We start from the raw sequence: 13,731 nt of genomic DNA on the forward strand, positions 1-13,731 counted from the left end.
CACCAAAAATACTACTCTCTGATGGAGAAGATGGCAGCAGTTTGCGATAGCAATTTTTTCTGTGTGGAGAAAGCCAAGAGAAATCAGTCAGCAGCCTGCAGCAGCAGGTAGATGTTTAAAAGCTGTGGGGTGAGCTTTCCTGTGGCACTGGCAGCCTAGGCTGAAACAGGTACAGTGAAACCTACATTGACGAGCTGGACGTTATCGGGTGGTGGGTTGGGGTGGTGCGGCCCATTGGCCATGTTCATCACGTTGTTCCTTTCCGAGCGCAGGCTCTGACGAAGGCGATCATGCAGCTTTTTCCTCTGCTTCCTGTGCATGAAACACAGAAACAATTTTAATACACAAAAGGAGAGCAGCTGCACCTCTCAGCATATTGATGTTGGTGATAATAATGTAACATCACTTTTTTTGCCAGAATTTTCTCCACTGCTGCTAGAGCTCAGAGTAACTCTGAAAACCACAGGCCTAATTGCAGCTGGAGCTGTGGGGACTTGCACAGGGGGAAAGATATTTGGGATCCCTTCCAGGAGTCAGCAGGACAAAGGGGGACAGGAATAAGTGAGAGGAAAAGGGAAGCCATTTCTAAGCAGTGCTCTGTCTTAGGAGGAGGACTTTTCTGCACTCAGAAGGGAGGGGGGAGAGATTTTAACCCAGACAACACTTTGACACCTTCACAAGGGCCAAGGCAGAGCTTCTGACAGCCCATCAAGTTATACCTCTCCGTTCACCACAGAGAGCTGAGGTGTCTGTGCCTCAGGGCTTGCTTGCAGACACTGGAACGTGGTCTTTGTGATGTGGCAGTTACACATTTTTTTGGAGGGATTCATCCCCTACCTCAATAGCGTACTTCAAATACATAAATGTGTTATAGAAGAGTGCAGACTAAGCCTCAGAAATCCAAAGTGAGAGTAAATGGCATAGGCCTGAGCCTACACACCTCCTGGCAGCTCTGGAAGGTTTTGTTTCAGCAACACCAGATTTGCTCTGAAGCCTAATGATTACCAGGTGGATGCCATGGGTGCTAATGCATTTAGTAGAACTATCCATGTACTAATGACGTGATCTCTGACTGACTTTGATGCTTCTACTGTCTCCTGTCCTTAGCTGCTGTTTCCCCACTTGCTAACAACGTGTAAGTCCTACAAGGCGTGCCTGAGGGAGCTGGGGTTGTTGAGCCCGAAGAAAAGGAGGCTCCTTCCTGAAGAAAAGGAGGGTTACCTTCTCACTCTCTACAACTGCCTGAAAGGAGGTTGTATCCAGGTGAGGGTGGCCTCTTCTCCCAAGATAGTAGCAACAGGACAAGAGGAAATGGCCTTCTGGGCCAGGAGAAGTTCAGGTTGGACATCAGGAGGAATTTCTTCATGTAAAGGGTTATTAAGCATTGGAACGGACTGCTCAATGGGGTTGTGGAGTCACCCACCCTGGGGTGTTCAAGAAATGACTGGTCACTTAGTGCCATGGTCCAGCTGATAAGGTGGTGGCCATTCAAAGGTTGGACACAATCTCACAGGCTTTTTCCAACCTAAATGTTTCTGTGATTCTGTAATCCTTCCAGCTCTCCTCAGAAGAACTTTTTAGAACCATTACAAGCTGTCAGCAGCAAAACTTACAGCACAGTAAAACCTGGCTATGCAGAACACACTAACTAAAACACCAAAATAAATAACCAGAGAAAGGGCTATTCAATTTCAGACTTAATTTATGAATATTACACAGTTTTCTCTCATTACATTGGAGAACTTCCACCACACTCTCACAGAATCCAGGGCAGTGAAGGGAGGATGCAGGCTTCAACACACTCTGGAATGCATATGACTTTGGCTGTGGCAAAAACTAAAATACTAAGCTGTATGCAGATAGTGATGGCAGGGTAGGACAGCATAAGAGATAACTATTTTCAATCCTGTTTTGAACTCAAGGGGACTATTTTAAGCTTTACAGAAAAGGAGGAGTGAGGAAGTGCAGTAAATATGTTGAAGCTTGATAGTCATGAAGCCTAAAGACAATGAAAACATGATTTGACATACAGCATTCCACATATTTTCTCTGTGTGTATGTGCCTGGATAGTGGAAAATGCTTAATTTATATCACATCACATGAATGGCATATGCAGATACATCTTTCTTGGAAATGCTCCTGTCTCAGAAGGATACACTCTGTGGTTCATGTGGACTTTATGCTTTGAGGATAACCAGGCATCATCTTAGGACATGTAAGCAGTTAAGGTGTACAGAGATATTTGAGCAGTGCCAGGAGATATCTGAGCTACCCAAACACCTCCTGGGCTGAGAAGCAGGATTCAAGCAAGGTTTTAACTTGATTTAAAGCTCCCCTTCATGAGGCTCTGGAGACTGAGAACAATCTGAATTCCTGAACATGGTAGAGAAAGCGAGTTCTAGAAGGAGTCTGAGTTTGTCATCTACAGGACTGAAATCCTGGCACATGTAATCTGGGAATCTGTCCCTAGAAATCTGCATTATTCCACCTTCAGTGACCAGTGTATTTGAATTTGCATGCTTTTATCTGTGCTGGTGGTCCTGTAGTAAAAGGACACTAACTAAAAAAAGAAACCACTCTACAAAACTGAGATGAGAGAATAACGGGTAAGCTAGTGTGTACTTAAGAAGCTTTTATATTCAATGTGAATGATGTGCAAATAAAGTACCTCTGAATTAAGATTCAGTGTCTGAAGCTAATGCCTTGGCAATTTAGTAGCAGTATTTCTTGCAAGGAGACCAACAAAATCTAATCTATTAAGATTATTACATTGGTCGTTCTCCTAACACCATTCCAAGATTTATCCTCGTTTCTGAGTTTTCCCCTATTTAGGGAAAAGAGCATATGCAAATCACCTCACAGATACCAGTCTGGCACCACTGCTGCATTTGGAGGGCCATGTCCTGGCATGGGACACTCATCAACTGTTTTTGAAAACAGTTAACTTTTGGCTCACAGTGATTGCTGATGTCTGGGACAAAAAAAGCATCCAGACCCCTGACGGATTCTGTGGGCTCTTTATACAGAAAATCTTACTTCAGGATCTCAACTAAATGTTTGTTGAAATACATGGTGATGTGATTTCTAAATAGCAGTAACTGATCCGATTTTTTATTACTGTTTCAGCTGCTCCCCACTGACCACTGGCACAAGGTTATGGGTAGGAGCAGCTGTGTGTATGTGTCTGGACTCTTGCTGAGAGGAACAAATGATCTCTCTCCTCCCCCACTTTCAACACATCCATTATTGGTGGGGCTTACAACAAAAACCAACTGCCAATCAGGCCTTGAAACAGTAAATCAGGTTTATACAAACGTAGAATATTTATGATAAAGTCTTTCTGTGTTTTGGTGGGGAGATTTATAAAGGCAGCCAGTAGTTTTGGCAGCAGAAATTCTGCTGATGTTCTGTGTAATTTATAGTCCAGACCGCCTCATGCATGTTTGAGAGTCACCCCCTGTAATTTAGAGACTCGCAGAACACATTTAAATGCCTACTTTTGCATTGAGAGCGCTTTTGTGTTCATTTTTTGGCCTTTGGTGTATAGTAACTTTTACCATCATTAATTGTGTCTCAAGTACAAACAAATTAGGCTTATACATAAAATTCACTGCTGGAAAGCAACGTGATTCCAGGGTTGGAGTTTGTTGCTTTTCAACAGGGGAAACAGCTGAAATGGGTGATAGAAAAGAAAGCAAACAAAAAAAGACAAAAAATTTCAAAGTACATTTGAAGACTGAGAATCTTTCAGATACCTCTCTTAATTTTGCAGTGCTGATGGACATGGAGACTCACACTCATCTGGCTTGGACCAGAGCACCCTGGTCACATGTTTGTCTCTTAAGCTCACCTCTAGAGAAACCCAGATACAACCTTTTGCCCAGAGAAGCTACAGTCAACTGAGAAGGCCCTGACCAACCACCACAGATACAAAATAGAAGAGAAAAGTTTACTTGGTTTTGCAGTAGGCCACCACACACATGATGCCAACTACTAGAAGAGCAATGCAAATGCCAGTTATGGTCAGCACCCGTTTCTGGTACAGTTCCTCAGCTTCTAGAAAGGGACAAAAACAGAGAAAGTCACAACATGGAGGGTGGCTAGGCAAGGAGCACACAGTCAACAGCTGTCATGCTACAAACCACTGCATAGATTCACACAGCCACACCGAGACATAGCCACCACACTTCAGGCAGACTCATTATTGACTGCAAGAACAGGACTACACCACAAACTATTAACACAATACTGGGGATGAGAACAATTACAGAATTACAGTCAAAAGTCACTTTTTTTTTTTTTTTTAAGCCAACAAGAATAATATCTAAGAAACAACTTCTTAGTTGACAAACACAGCATTTGCTGGAAATAAAAATGAAGTGTGGTAAGGTAATAACAAGAATTTGCAAATGCTTTGGAAGTTTTGCAAAGACAGCTGGAATGAAAGCCATTTTTACAGGTCTTATGAGAAATTTATTTTCTTATATCTTTTTTGGATTGTTTTCACGTGCAATGTCCCTCTGGTCCCACATCAATTTATATCTCAGCTGTCTTTACAGGAGAAATTTTAAAATGCTCTTGTACATTTGAGACATGAGCTTGGCTTGTAATTATATCACCAATGGAAATGAAGACAGCTTTTGAGCTCTGGTCATAAAATTCAGACCCTTTCTCCAGTGCTCCTCCTAAAACACAACAATATCCACAACCAGCAGTGCCTTGTGTGAGAGAAATGCAGAGTTTCAACTTGTTTGTGATCAACAAAGGAACTCTCTATCTAGGGTGGCAGCTTGCTCAGTAATGACAACTTGCTACCAATCTCATTCATCGGAGATATTTCATTTTTATAAAGGTGTTAGTAGCACTGCTAATGTTTGGGCTGGAGCTACTGATGCTTTCCAGCCTTGCTCGTGCTTGGCAGAGAGCAGTGCTGAGTGCTCTGCTGGGGAAATTTTACGTAAGGAGTTCTGAAACACAGGCACATTCTGTGTTGACACTATACAGATGAGGATTTGTGTTCCTGCTGTTAGGACAAAAATGGATGTCTACCTTTACTCAAGTCTTATTTTTGATTAGGCAGTTTAGGCAGAGAGAACAATAGTGATCTGCCATATTGACCACAGTCAGAATACAAGCAGGTGATTAAAAATAAATGAATGAATTAGAACTGCACAGCTTTGCACTACCTTTGGGATAAATGTCAGCATTATTCCTGGTGGAAGGGACTTACATCTGGCTGGTACAGAGGTGCACAGTGATCTCTCACACGTGCCAGGTATCTCTCACGTGTCCAAATGATGTGCTGTCATAAATGACACAGCAGTTAAGGGGAAAATACTCCTTACTGAACAGGGAGTAGACTTCCCTTCTTCATGTTTCCTGAGCTTGTCTAGTTTTATTTTAAAGTTGCTGGGGTTAAGTGGCAAATACTCCATGCAACAAACCAAAAAGCAAAAATAGATCTTAATTTCTCTGATACAATGCACCACAGCGTGGAACAAGTTTGTCTTACAAGCCAAACCCACTGTAAATCAAACACCAGCAAACAGGTCATGAGCACTGTCAGACAAAATTAATAGTACTAATTATTAACAAAGATGGGGGAAGAGGAAAGAAGAAGTGAGTGTGGTAAAACTAGGATGCTGCAAAAATTTATTAAAGAAAAATAAATATCACTCCAAGAACAGAAAGTCAAAGAAGAGAAGGAAGAAATGGCTGAAACTCCAACCAAACCAAACTATGACAAAGAAAAAGAGGAAGGTGAAATATAAGGAAAGACAGGAAAAAAGGGTACAGAAGTCAACTACAGGCCTGGCACAGCATGCTTGGAACTGGAAAAAAACAGAGAGAAGAAATGCTTGGGGACAAAAAAAAAGGTTGAAGCAGAGTGTGAAGGGATTTCTCATACAGCATAACTCCTCACCTAGGCTAGTTAGTGGCACTGGATCCCCTTCCCTTTTTTGCCCCTTCTGAAAGCGCTTATTAGTTAGCCATGGAAATGGTGTATTACAAGGATGTCACAGGAAACAGGAGAATTGTGCTAAGCAATTTAGGGGCTAATCTGAAATGCTTTGAATTATTATTATTATTTTATTGTCATGCTGTCAGCTGTTAGCTTAGGAAAGCAAAATGAATAATGACGTATCAAGCTCTTTTTTTTTTTTGACCACAAGGCAGAGGAAGTAGAAGATTAACAGTGGACACTGCTCAGTTTTTGTACTGACGGAAAAATTGCACTGACTCTGGGAAGTTTGGCACAGGCTGAGGCAGTTGCAAATGAGCTGGGCAGCTGGCTGGTGATGGTCTGACTGAGTTTGCCTGTGGGCTGAGGCTGGTTTCATATGTGTGGGACTTTCTGGGTGCTCACTCACTGCAGGGGATGGGGGACGATGAGAGGGAGCAGGGCTGTGGGTGCAGCCCTGAGCAATGCTCCCAGCACCAGCAATACTGCTGGGACTGTAGGTCTTGATGGGCATGGGAAACTAAATCCCTGGATCTGCTTTCATAGCCTTAGTTCCCTCCTGTGCCCTTTGAAACAAGGCCCGAAGGAAAATGCAGCTTGACATGGTGTGCATGAATGGTGGTGCTGCCATGACCTCCCTCAAACTCCAGGAGCAAGGTCTGCCCAGGAAAGCACTTGGGCATGTCATGCCCAGCAAACCAGCAAGCTCTCATGTAAACATGGCTGTGCTCTGGGCTGGCAGGGGACAGCCAAGGCCAAATGAGGGATGCCCAGATGTTTTGCGGGGCCAGTGAGGGTGACAGGGGATGCTGGCAGCTGGGACATGACTGGGATAGCCTGGTCAAGACTTTGCAGATGGCTTGGTGCCTCAAAGACAAGCCTTGGACTCTGTTTAAGGGCAAGAAGAGTTTTGTGAAGAACTCCTGTGGGGCACTTGGGTTACACTACATCTTGCCCCAAAACTGCCTTCTGCCTCTGACCAGTGTTTACATTTATGGAGTCAGTTAATGACACTAAATTACGTATGCTGATTAAACTACCTTGAAAAAAATTTATAGCAGCCTTGCAGGAAAGTCTGTAAAGAATTTTATGTGCAGTGAGAATTTAGGAAAGATTTTACCCTGTTAAGTATTAAAAAGAATTTCAATAATTTTTTTACCCTACAGAATGCTAGGAAAATCAAATCATAATAATACTTAAGTCAAGGTATTACATAAGCAGCCTTTCAAATATTCATATTATGCAATTAATTTCACATCACTCTAATTTATACATAACTGATGATATATGAAGTCTTGAACTAGCTCTGTTTTAAAGTTTTTCTTCTTACATATCTCTGGGGATTTTTAAAAGAATTTAATTCCAAGAGGTTGTTCTGCTAATGTAATTCCATATATAAAGCATAACATGCATGTCAGTTTTTAAAAGGATTTTAATTTAACTCCTCATATGTTAATGTAGCTGTACGTCTTCCACTCTTCCACTATAATCTAATACATGTGAGTGGGAATTACTGCTAACTTAGGATAATAATAAAAACAAAAAGAATCTGGGTTGTGAGTGATTTTTAAAATTTGGCCTTTTAATGGGTTTTCCACAGTTCACAGCTTAAGCTAATGACATTTTGTGGGGGCATTTTTAATAAGAACATGAATGAAAACTGCCTCACCATCTGTTTTTTTATATTTTTATTTATCAATAATTATAGGAGATTCCAAACTAAAAGTGACCTGAATTTCAAGTTAGCCTATTCATGTAATGCATTATTTGTACCTCTGAATACAAATAGCTAGTTAGATAAGTACAGTCTATTCATGAATAAGACGTAAAGATCTATTTCTATTATATTTAAAGCTGAAGTGTGAAAACAGTACCCATTGCCAATGTTCTTGTTGAGCTTACTTTTAGAAATATTCACTTTATTTGCTGACTTGAGGATCTGGAGTCTAGCTGTAAACTTCTACTTAAATTCCTAAATAACTTTCAGTCCACTTTGAGTTTACGGACCTGGAAAGGAACGTATATATTCATATCATTTACAGATATGTATAGGCAATTGGTTTACACATGATGTGTAACCACCAAGATGTGGGTTTAGACATGAAACTTGACTTGAAAATCAGAGCTCAACACTGCAAATTTGCATGATTTTAAGTGGCCATAACAGTTTCTGCCTTTTAATATACTAGTTAGACATTTTGCTTAACACTTAGAGTATTTCCAAAACCTGGCAACCCAAGAAAAACTCACCAAAAGCAGAGGTCAAAACTAGTCACAACTATACAGCAGAAAAAGGAATGTACACAATGCTATGATCACTCCAGTAATTCCTAGAAACTCCTTAAGTCTATTAATATCCTATCCATATTTTGATGACCATTTTAGTGAACTAATCTCCACTAACACTTCGACAAGGGTTGTTGTTATAGCTGTATGATCCCTTTTAAAGCATGAAGAAATTGGTTAGGAATTGAAAGGGGGAAGTGGAGAAAAAAAAATTAAAAGGGGTTTATCTCTCAGGGTCTAGAATCTGCAGGCTAAAAGGAATGATTGTTCCATACCCATAAATTCAATCCCAAGATGCTCTGCCAATGCAGAAAGTTGTCAAAAAAAGAAAGAAAAAGGAAAAAGTTTCAGAAAAGAGCAATACACTGTATTTAAAAATAAATTACATATGAGAATTACAGCTATTCTGTGTCTGCACATGAAACAGGACAAAGGGCACATGGTTATGTGGGCAGTGCTCAAGTGCACCTTTCTTAGCTATGTGACCAGACCTTCTGCAAGGCTTATACACAAAAATATGTATACATGGAGCATCTGAGCAGCCACAGTCTAGGGAACGCAACAGGAACCATTAACCCTTAAAGATCTTACTGAGATGAACAGGGCTGTGGGCTGAGCATGCCATGTACAACGGCTGATTGTTTTGGGAACATGACAGCAAAGGGATGCTCTATGAAGGGCAGCATACCCCTGTAAATGGGTTGTGCATCGCTCTCTCTTCTGACCCTGCTTCTGTCCCCGCAATGTGTACCCTTGCTCTTGAAGGCTGTGACCCAGAGGGGCTGGCACTGATTACTCAGTAGTGAGAGTCTTCTGCTTTGCAAATGGACTGCAGCAGGCCTCCATCTTCTGGAAAATGAGGAGCCAACCCCCTTTCCCTGTCTTTGGACTGTGCTGTGTTGGCAGAACAACTTGTTGACCAACTGTATGGACCCTGGGGTGCAGGAGTCCTGATCCCTTACACAAATCACTGCCTAAATCAGCACACCCAGGCCCCAGCACCTGTGGGTCAAGAGGAACACAGGTTTCCCCCCAGCAGGTACCCTAGGAGACCCTCCCCATGGGGTCAACACCACAGCCATAGTAGCTCTTGCCTTTTTTTGTTCTTGTATGCTGTGAAATTTACATCCAATGATAATTTTCACAGCAAATGGATTTTTTAATGTAGTTTGCACACATGGGGAATGTCAATTCTTTGTTGTCAATCAGTAACATTTTAAGGGTTAAGTACATTGGAATCCATCCAGGTCTCTTCCTAAAGGGCCAGTATCACATGCCTACCTGACCTCTGCTAATGATATACATTAGTTGCATAGAAAGCTTGATTAAATCTTCAGTAAAATGAATGACATGCCCATGCACATATATTGCTGTAATTATGCTTGCTTATAGCTAAGACACCTAGTTTGAAGGTAATTTAATTTTAGGGAAGTCATTCATATCATGCAGTTTCTATTTCATATAATTCAATAGGGAGTTGGTATTTAAAATCAGAATATATTCTGTCTGGAAGGCCTAACAAGAAAACATGCTGAAGAAACATGCATTGCTTATTCAAACCTAGATGTTATGTAGCTCTGACTTATCTACAGTATTCCTAGTTACATTCCTTAGATCTGAAAAGCAGAACATCCCAACACTTCTCATTTTATAAACAGGTGATTATTTTTGATATTTTCCTACTTAGCCTGATATTTTTTCACGCTTTTTACATGCAATGTGGCTTCTATTGAATATTTGTCTCTAGGTGCTCTAAGAATAAATACAAATAATTATTTTTAACAACTCTGTTTTCATTCTGGTTGTGACTGGGGGGGGATATGGCAGTCTTGTAAGAAAAATGCTTAGGATGCAATTTTTTTTTCACCAAAGTAATTTAAAACTACAACTTGTTGGATATATTGTAGCCTGCTGAGATGCAGGGTCTAGGGAACAAGAGGATGGTTCTGGGAAATGTGGAACAGAATCCTTCAGCACTACATGCTCTCTTTATGAGTGGTGTGCCACAGCTGCTGTTGAGGGGGCTGCTGGATTCAGGTGGGTGGGTAGCCAAGGGACGTGGTGCTGCCCTGGGAGGGGTGAGCACTACCTCAGGTGTTTGTAGAGAACTTGCACCTGGCAAAGAAAGGACCCATCTGGATCAACTACAACAGCAGAGAGGTCCAGGAAGACCTATTCCAACTCTAAAGCACCAAAGTGTCATGTTTCTTTCTGTGGGTAATGAAAAATGCTAAAAAATATAAGTTCTTCTTCATGTAATTTCAATTAAAAACAAACTCAAATCTCCTAAACTACCAAAGAGCAGAACCCCTGTCTGTTAACAATTTCTATTTAAGAGACTGGGATACAGTCTCTTTGTGACATTTAGATTCCCCTTTGGATCCAAAATCTGGTTCATTTCAAGAGTACTCAGGTTGCAAAATTGGTTTTGAACTTAATGTTTTAAGTCCTATGGCTCCTGTAAAAGTGACAATTGGTTCAAATCTCAGGAGCATGGAAAATCTGTCCTTTCATAATTGAAGTATCCTATCAGAGCAATTTTAGCACTTTGTGAACATTAACTGAGCAGTTTATAGTGAAAACCTGTCTTTTTAAATTATGAGCAAAAGATGAACAATGGAATTTTTCAAATCTGCTTGTTCATTTAGGAGTCTTAGTCTCAGCACACAGAGTGCACAACTTAGGGTGCTGAAAGGCTTTAGAAAATGAAAATTTCAGGTGAGATTGTCTATTGCCCTCATGCAGATGTGACTACTTCTGCATGAGGGTAATAGAGAAATATGTAGAAAATGAGAAATACTGAAGTAGTAGAATAGCTAAAGGCAGACTTTTCAAGACCTGTAGTTTATATGAAAAGGCTGAAAAATCAGGCCATCACACAGTAACTGCAGTTTTGATCATCCTTCTAGAACATCAGAGCTTTTCTCTTGCCCCCTGGAATGCCTCGGCCAGCTTCACTGTGACAATGAGGCAAGGGCCACTATAATCTAAAAAGAAAATTCCTTCCACCCCTCTTGGTACTGTCCCTCTTGCTCATCAGGGATGGCAGGGCTGAAATGGACACTGTTTAAACTGGTGCCTCATGCTGAAGGATGGCATGGACCATGTTCAGGTGATGCCCAAGAAGGGCCACAGCCTGCCCCCAGCCAGTTCTAAATTCACAATTCATATATAACTGTTAACTAGTGAAGTAAGCAAGTACATAGTCCCTTTGAGTGAGGTCCTTGGTCCATCTGGGGCATTTGAGAGGACAAGGGGTTCACCTGTGATTAAACTCTAGAGATGTTCCCTCAACCTTCTATTAATTCATGGTTTTATCACTGTTTCTTATCCCAGGGACCATTCTGCACATTGCTGCTGTAAGAGTTCTCTTGCCTGACTACATGAAAATTACCCAAAACTTTTAATGTTAACTCATTACTTTTGCTGTCCTCCATTTGATTCCTTGACTTCAAGGGGGAAAATGTGTGAATATTCATACAGAAAATGCATGGAATTATGTATTTTTGCGACAATTTGTGGACTGCCTTCTGCTGTCTTACGGACCAGTGGTGGATTACGAGTCTCAAAGTCAAAGCAGTCACAGAAAAAGACCAGGGCAGCACTAATAGCAGCTGTGACTGCTATGCTCAAGGAAAGGACACTACAGGGTCTGCCAGCCAGGCTTGTGAGATGAGTCAAGTTAGCCTTGCACTCTGTTGGGACAGGGCATTTCCAAAATGCCCAGTGGTGCCTTGTTCTCATCTGGCAAAAGGTCCTCAGCCCAGTAGCTTCAGGGCTCTCAAATACCAACTCCAGGGGAGATTTCAGAAGAAAAATTTACTTTAACAGCCAAATTAAGACAGTAACAGTTCATCGGAAGGTACACATGGCTTGGAACCCCACTGACTCTTTCTTTCCAAATGAAGAAAGACCCTTCTAAAAGCAAGTGAAATTAGATAGCTGTATGGTTCACACATACACTTTTGTTTCCTACTACCACTTACGCTGTTTAGCATCTCAGTTTGCTCTGTACTTTGCAAAAGCTGCATCCACAGAACTAACTTAATCATCCACAAAATTGGGTGCAAAATATGAGCTTGGCTTAAAGTCCCAGATGTAACATTTGCCTTTAGAGAACTCTCTAAGTCCTCTGTTAAGTAACATGGTCTGGTCTGCCTTGGGCATGATAATAAAAAGTCATATAAATGCTTCTTCATTGATTTTTTTTTTTTAGTTAAGTATAAATGTGCCCTCAGTGGACCCTTTCCAAAAGTGTCATTCCAAGATCTTAAGCAGTATAAGAAATCAGATGTTGCAGTGCAGATGAAGGGCAGGCAGAAGTGCCAGACTCTCATAGCCATTGGCTGGGGCTCTCAGGGTGGCCTAAGGTAGGCAGGGGTGTGCTCTCTGACTCTGCATTTCAAGGAGAGGAAGTGCTGACCAACTTAAGTACTAATAACTATGTGTAATTCTTGCAGCAAGGCAAGAACATCTATGCCTTTTCCATGGCGTCAACTTCAGAAAATCTCAACTGGTGTTTTTAAAAATCCCAACCAGGGTTAGGAAACTGAAAAAGAAAGGAAGGAAAACCTGCCTAAACATTTTTTTTCTCCTAGGTTGGAAAATGAATTTATAATCAACATACAATTCTTCTTTAGTTTTCAGATAAAATTCAGCAGCAAACAATGGATCTCATATTTTTACACCACCTCCTTTTAAATTATTATTCTAAGATCAGAAAATCTGAACTGCACTTTCCACCACAATCCACAGAAAAGGCCACTTAAATCTAACATTTGATAAACAAATACCATAACAGCATTAAAATTTTTAGAGCCATCATTACCAGAGGCATTTAAATATAACTCACACTAATAAAGCTTCTAAAGCAGGGCTTAAAATGCACACTTGAGTGCTGGAAGGTCCGGTCCCCAGTCAGCACTCTTGGGATTTATGTGGGTAGCTTCTATGACAGAAAGTATGAATTATGTATAGATGTTTTTCATCCATCAGTATAAGAGAAAACCTGTGCACCTCTTCAGGCTCCAAAATGTCCAGCACGTACTTACAGCTTTTTGTCCTATATACCAATGGAAATTAAACTAAGCTGGCTTATAGTCTTTCTGTGCTGGCAAGTAATCCAACAAAAAACCAGTTTCTATAATACTGCTTTTAGATCACATATTCTGATGCCAGGAACAATCAAATGTAACTAGTACACATGCATTTAAATGTAAGACCTAAGCAATTTTCTTGTACGTTACCTTTGACTTTGCTATAGCCAATGAGAGAAAATAAATATATAGTGTACCTTCTGCTACATCCTTGTCAAACAATAATAATTAGCCCATTTCTCCATGGGAAACCTTATGGGATGTGACTACAGTGCTGATTTAAGCAGTCTGTGTATGTGCGTGTCTGACACTTTCATTTGGCCGAATAATCTTTGATCTCTTGCACCTCTTACTCACAATATACCCAAAACATGTTAGACCTCATT

At 40.9% G+C, this 13,731-nt stretch overlaps 1 protein-coding gene across 13 annotated transcripts in view; it reads right to left on the bottom strand.

The window, feature by feature from the left end:
• The window catches only part of NRG1 (neuregulin 1), a 452,794-nt gene that overhangs the window by 10,326 nt on the left and 428,737 nt on the right, over nt 1-13,731 (bottom strand). For 10 of the 13 annotated variants that reach the window (XM_077172305.1, XM_077172301.1, XM_077172306.1 and 7 more), the window contains 3 exons: nt 8,525-8,548; nt 3,955-4,057; nt 186-312 (listed from right to left, as the gene is read on the bottom strand). In XM_077172305.1, the coding sequence (XP_077028420.1) occupies nt 186-312; nt 3,955-4,057; nt 8,525-8,548 (254 nt within the window). The remainder of the gene's footprint in view (nt 1-185; nt 313-3,954; nt 4,058-8,524; nt 8,549-13,731) is intronic. The other 3 variants (XM_077172300.1, XM_054652414.2, XM_077172298.1) reach the window with 2 other exon arrangements.

This window comes from Agelaius phoeniceus, chromosome Z (assembly GCF_051311805.1).
Source record: "Agelaius phoeniceus isolate bAgePho1 chromosome Z, bAgePho1.hap1, whole genome shotgun sequence".
NCBI lineage: Eukaryota > Metazoa > Chordata > Aves > Passeriformes > Icteridae > Agelaius > Agelaius phoeniceus.